Source organism: Rosa rugosa, chromosome 4, assembly GCF_958449725.1.
Source record: "Rosa rugosa chromosome 4, drRosRugo1.1, whole genome shotgun sequence".
NCBI lineage: Eukaryota > Viridiplantae > Streptophyta > Magnoliopsida > Rosales > Rosaceae > Rosa > Rosa rugosa.
Window position 1 is genome coordinate 32,101,148 of NC_084823.1, and position 6,312 is coordinate 32,107,459.

General features: G+C 40.7%; 1 protein-coding gene across 1 annotated transcript; it reads right to left on the reverse strand.

Moving 5' to 3' along the window:
• Window positions 1-3,942: 3,942 nt before the first annotated feature.
• LOC133707052 (probable serine/threonine-protein kinase PBL15) lies at window positions 3,943-6,312 on the reverse strand. The gene is made up of 5 exons (XM_062132594.1): window positions 5,779-6,312; window positions 5,403-5,538; window positions 4,917-5,053; window positions 4,683-4,806; window positions 3,943-4,545 (listed from the first exon to the last, which is right to left on the reverse strand). Exons 1-5 carry the CDS (start codon window positions 6,205-6,207, stop codon window positions 4,091-4,093), a joined length of 1,281 nt encoding a protein of 426 aa, XP_061988578.1. The 5' UTR covers window positions 6,208-6,312; the 3' UTR covers window positions 3,943-4,090.

The following is a 6,312-nucleotide window of genomic DNA, read 5'->3' on the forward strand; positions in this document are numbered from 1 at the left end:
AAAGAGAGAAATGAAAAGTTACCGGCTGCCACAGTAAAAATTCAAATTTATACTATCTACCATGAACAGTAACTTTACCCTTTTCGCTTATAACTTTCGCATACGAACTCCGATTTTTACGTACCACATATGCACGCGCTCGGTTTAACGTCCTCTACAACTTTCATGAAGAACATTTTCTCAAATTTTGACCCGAACAAAAAGTCAATTTTTAGGGCCACTAAAAGTACTGAACCGAAAGTAAAAGTGAAAGTAAAGGTCGTTTACCGTCCAAATGACTAGTAAACGGGTGAATTTGGGTTCGGGACGTAACATTTCTTCTCCCAAACAGGCTTTCCCAAAGCGGATCCTGGGCTAGTGCCTCTCGTCGGTGGGGTGAAGTTGCATAAGGAGGAGGAGCCAACGACTGCGCCGAAGACGAAGACGACGTTGTTGAGGAGGTGGAAGCTGATGCTATGGCTAGGTCCGATCAACGATCTACGTTGACCAGAAAGTAGGTCATAAACTTGAGGTCAGAGACGAACTTGGGGGGAGAGGGAGGGAGGGAGGGAGGGAGAGAGAGAGAGAGAGAGAGAGAGAGAGAGAGAGAGAGAGAGAGAGAGAGAGAGAGAGAGAGAGAGAGAGAGAGAGAGAGAGAGAGAGAGAGAGAGAGAGAGAGAGAGAGAGAGAGAGGTCTGTTTAATTTTGGAGAAAAAAAAAAGTAAAAAAAAAAAAGGGAAACGATCATTTACCCAATTTTAGCTTAAAAATTGCCCACTTACCCAAACACTCTAAGAGATTATTTCCCTAATACTCAATTAAGTATTTTTTAATTCATTTTTATTTATTTTTGGGACAATTTTGTCCTCTCCTTCTTTGTCACTTTGAGAAAGAAGTCATTGGAGACCTTGCTTGACTCCGGTGGCGGACTCCGGCGACCGGTCACCGGAATCCGGAATCCGGCTACCGGACTGGTGACCAGATTCCGGCGTCTGAATTTATTGCCCCCTAATAATACCCAGTAACCATATTATTGCCCCCCAGTAATCATATCATTGCCCCCCCCCCCCTAATACTCATATTATTGCCCCTAATAATCATATTATTGCCCTCCAATGAATTGCATAAACTCCCATAACCAAAATGAATACACTACAAGCACAATTGATCAATTTATATGCATATTATTGCCCCCCAATACTCATATTATTGTCTCCCAATAATCATATTATTGCCTCTAATAATCATATTATTGCCCCGCAATAGACATGTATAACTACTCAATAAAACTTTTTTTTTTCATTCTTCTCTTCTTTCCTTATAAGCCTTCTGCCAAATTTACCAAAAAAAAAACAGAACGGCGCCGTCCAATAGAGTGACGTCGTCCAAGCCCTGCCAACAAAGCCTAGACCCAATTCTGGCGTGGAGCTTCGGATACTCGATCAACTTCGCTTCTTTCCCCGATTTCTTCAACCATAGTCGAATACAGACGTCGCCTTCCCCGACGACGACATGGCAGCTCTTGACGAAGGGCTTGTATGCTTAGTCCTCCGCAGTCGGTGACCCGACTTGATCTCCTCCGCCGTCGTCGAACTGGCATTGATGTGCGGTTGCTTTGATTTCGAAATTAAAGCCGTGGCTCCGAATCTCGGCGTCGTCATCGTCGATGTGGCCGAACGGAAGCAAACCGAGCAAGAAAAGCAGCAAGCATCGGAAAAACGCTCGCCGCCGACCTTCCCTGGCTCTCCCTTGATTCAGACAAATTGGACAACTGGAAATTTTCTATCTGTAGACATGGAGAGAGAGAGAGAGAGAGAAATCGGTGAGGGGGGGAGGAAAGAGAAAATAGATCAAATAGGGGAGGGGGGGAGAGAGAGAGAGAGAGAGAAAGAGATTGATAAGTTTCAATTTAATAATAGAGGCAAAATTGTCAAAAGATGTTAGATTGGGTAAGTGGGGTTAAAAAACTATTAGTGGAGTAAGTGGGCAATTTTTAAGTTGAAATTGGGTAAGTAGTCACGGCCCAAAAAAAAAAGTGAGGGGTAAAATAGTCACTTTGGACCTATTGTACGAGAATTAAAGAGAATAAGGACTGAATTGTTTAATTTAAAAGGCGAGGGACTGAACTGTTTTCCTACAAAAATGTTTATGGACGCCATAGTCGATGCCTCGATGACTTTTCTTTCATTAATTGTCAATTGTCGAAAGTGAATGAAAACCGAGGCTAGACATTGCTTGTTATGATGAGATATGATATGATTGTTGTGATCTGAGAGTGATAGGAGCGATACTGCCTACGGTGTCGAAATCGTGAACCCTCGCAGGGGCGATATGACCATATGTTGTGTCGAGCCCGTGCCACCTTAGTAGTGTACGTAGGGAGTCGACAGTGACGTCATATGGCATTGGACCAGTAAATGGACACTCTCGATGCCCATGGTTGGTAAGGAAAGTGAGTAATACATATTGATGGATTTTGACTATGATTGGCAGTTGGCCTGGTTTGCCTTGTATAGGAAACTAGGGTTTCGATCATAGGTGAGTTGGAAATCCTACAAGTGAGTATCACTGAGTTTAGGTTGATTTAGCATACTGCATATGCTTTATAAAAGAAAATAAATGTTTGTAGTCGCAGCATTTTCAAATGTTTTCGATAAACGTGCTCAGTACTATGTAATACATACTTTTCAAGTATATTATTTTCAAACCTAGCGTGGTAGGGTCGGCCCTTATTAGGCAAGCGAGGACAAAAGCTCCCTATAACAGTGTGCAGGTTCTGAGCATGTGGTTGACGCAGACGGAATGATCGGATTGATAAACTAGGATTACCAGCAATAAACCTAAGCAAAGATTCTGGAGTCCACCAGAGATAAAAAGAGAATAATCTCAAATTTATTGATAAAAGATAATAGATGCGTTCTGCAGCCACATACGGCTGCTTAAATAAGAGAAATAAAACCCTAGGGCAACTAACATTGAACCCTAAAGCCCATGGGTAAAAACAAAACAAACTAGAAAACCTAAAATAAAAAGAATGCAAAACTAGCTTAAAATATTAAATCCCGAATCGGATAATTAAAACGACATATTTTGGCCTAAATCCGTTAGGGCTCACTAAAGTGAGTCTTGAAGATCTCGTCGTTCCCATTCTGGAAAGGTATTGTGCGTCTCAAACGGACATTCTGCCCAAAAGTTAGTCAAATCTGATTCAAAATCAAAACCTGACTTTTCGCACGAGAAACCCGAAAAGTCCAAAACCAATTTTTCTTGAATATTCCAGCAGCTAATAACCTCTTTACACGTGAGTTACCTATTTTCCAATCACTTTTCTTGATTCTATGCCGCTTCTTTACTTTTATGGTTTTCTGATTGAATCGGGTCCATTCTCGTCCTACATCAGTGGTCGAGGAGCAGGAAATGGAGGCACGTGGTTGGCTTGGCATACTTTGTTTAACTTTATGAAACAAAGGTCTTAGCGTTTTCGTTCGGATTTTGAAGGTGTCCAATTCATTTACTTTCTGTTTGTTTGCTATTCAATTAGAGAGACCTGCAACCTTAGGGCGTGTCCCTCATGTTATTGTAGTTTAGTTGTAAATATCTCATGTTGGGCTTTGATTGTGTGCCCAAGGCCTATAGCTCATTTTAACTTCCGCTCAAGTCTTTGGATTACTAGTATGATTTGCTCATTTAAAAATGTTTTGTAAACCAACAACCTAAAACTCAAAAGGCCTTGCGGTTTCGAGTTAATGAGTTATCGGGATGTCATTTGTGACATGTCGGTTTCTTATTGGCTCGGGATCACGGCGATGTAGTGCCACAGAAAACTTTGACTTTCAACGACATTTGTTTTCCTTTTGTAAGAGGTAAACTTTATAGGGATGCTTTAGCAAAAATTTGGATCATTCCACAATTGAGGAACAATTATGGGAGAGCAAGCAGATGCGAAGATGCTAGGTAGTATATATAAAGGCGATATATATATTGCAATGTTTTATATATTTACATGGGCAACTTAACATGCCTCTCGGATTCAAACGTTGCGTTTTAATAACAATGCACACACACTTTCTATGTTACACTAGAATATATAAAGCCTTGAGTAATATATTGCTCAAGATTTCTGAGTTACTGTTGTAGCCGCAGTGGATTTCCTGATATACGCAACTTTATTTCCATCAATTCTAGCTTTAGCACCAAAAACCCCATTTCTACTGGATTTGGGCGACGCCGGCCAATGCCCATGTGTCACAGCCATGTCCTTCAAAAGTTGCACGACTTCTAGGGTTTCAACAATAGTTGGCATCCTTGGCCTGTCTTTAGGGCTCAAACTTATGCATTGTAATGCCAGAAGGGCAATCTCCTTCGCACCCTTCACAGAATACTGTCCGGCAAGCCTCGGGTCCATAATGTAGCGTAACCTTCTAGTACTAGTGAGGTAAGGTTTTGCCCAATCAATGAGATTCTGCTCACTCTTTGGTCTTGATTTGTCCATGGCTCTTCTTCCAGTAAGCAATTCTAGTAGCACCACCCCAAAGCTGTATATGTCACATTTTGTTGTCAACTGCCCTGAAATACAATGAAATGTTGAATGCATTTTAGTCATACATTAGTTGTTATAGTCATCAGTACCACAAACAAATTTGGTTTCTGGTAGAATACTTTCTGAAAGAACAAGAATATGTAGAACGCTTAAATTATGGTACCTGTAGAGACGTATTCTGGGGCAGCATAGCCATATGTACCCATTACTCTTGTTGTAACATGTGTTTCTGATCCTTCAGGTCCCATCTTTGCAAGTCCGAAATCCGACAGTTTTGCCGTAAAATCCTATCAGGTCCAGATAAAACACACGACAAATATTGTTAATCAGACCTTCGGGAATTCAAAGGAGGCAAAAGTTTTGCTGATAAAAGGGAAGTGTTCATATGGAAATATACAGAATCTAGCAAGACATTTGAAGTTTTGAAATCCCGATAAATGACTGGCTTCTCGGCATCATGCAAGAAAGCAAGGCCTTTGGCTGCTCCTATTGCGATCTTTATTCTTGTACCCCATGGTAATGATATTGAAAGCCCTGTAGTCAATCAAATGTAAGTACAGTGAAGAAGATGAAACCAAGTGCAGTGACGGAGATGAAAATTTATCTTCGTCAAGTATAAATAAACTTTTATATATTGTTGAGATAAATAAAGTGATTATGTATGGACCACTTACCATCATTTTATAAATTGTTTTTGCGAGATATTTTATCAAACATTTTTTACCATTTTCTTTGAAATAAACAAGAGAAGAGCAAAATAACTATGGTTGGTAATAAAACAAAATGTAAGTACTGACCCCGGCCCCTAGGCACTATGTGGCATGGAGGCATAAGTATGGTAAGTGTATACAACATATAACAAGAGGTAAAACCCTAAACTCACTTTTGAATAAGTGATTCTCCAAGCTGCCTCTGGACATAAACTCATACACCAGAAGTCTTTCTTCATCCTCACAACAATAGCCAATTAATTTGACCAAATGTGGGTGCCTCAGCTGCCCAAGAAATATCACTTCTGCCTGCAATAAACAAGTTACATGTGAACAAAATGAACAATCTTGGCAAGATTAGGTGTGCTATTTAGTTTTATATCATATTCATAAAATTGCGTGTGTGATTAAAGAGTTAGGTTAATCGACAAAACTACTATTTTATTGAGATAATTTCGAACCGGAAATTTTTTTGAAGTGTAGTAAAAAGGGAAAGCATCATTTCCAAATAAGTAAAAACAAGGATAAAATTAATATTAAAATTCTTACGAGCCATTCGCGGTGTCCCTGCAAGCCTTCAATGTCCAGGAGCTTAACAGCAACAGCCTGTGGCTTCAAACCTTGCCTCAAGTTCTCATCTACATAGCCCTTATGCACAGTTCCAAATCCACCTTCCCCCAACAAAAAGTTACTCGAGAAATCATGAGTTATACCACGCAGCTCGCTCAGCTGAAAATCATGCAACTCAGACCCGAAAGACTGTGCAAGATCATCCATGATACGCGTCGAGGAAGAACGACTGAGATCAGAGAAAGACAGTCGCCGGAACGAGGGTAGCTGAGGACCATCCTTTGATAAATCTGATCTCGAAGGCCTGCAGGGCCTGCTGAAATTGCCAAAGAATGTCTGGTCTTCAGCCGAGCAGCAATACTTGGCTGTGAATGGTCTCCAAGGCTTTGATGAGGGCTGTGGCCTCATTGTTGTTCAATGAGATTAGAGGAATATTGGGTAGTCGGTGAGTAGAGGAAGCATGGTTTCTTTATCTAAATGTTGAAGAGAGAAACAAGGGGACATTCTTTCTTC

What these genes read in the sequence shown, in the direction of transcription:
- LOC133707052 (XM_062132594.1), bottom strand. Translation starts at nt 6,207, where the DNA reads ATGAGGCCACAGCCCTCATCAAAGCCTTGGAGACCATTCACAGCCAAG. An exon ending in GGAGAATCACTTATTCAAAA is followed by an intron (nt 5,054 to 5,402) that starts GTGAGTTTAGGG and finishes GATTGACTACAG; the next exon opens with GGCTTTCAATATCATTACCA. An exon ending in CCCAGAATACGTCTCTACAG is followed by an intron (nt 4,546 to 4,682) that starts GTACCATAATTT and finishes ATTGTATTTCAG; the next exon opens with GGCAGTTGACAACAAAATGT.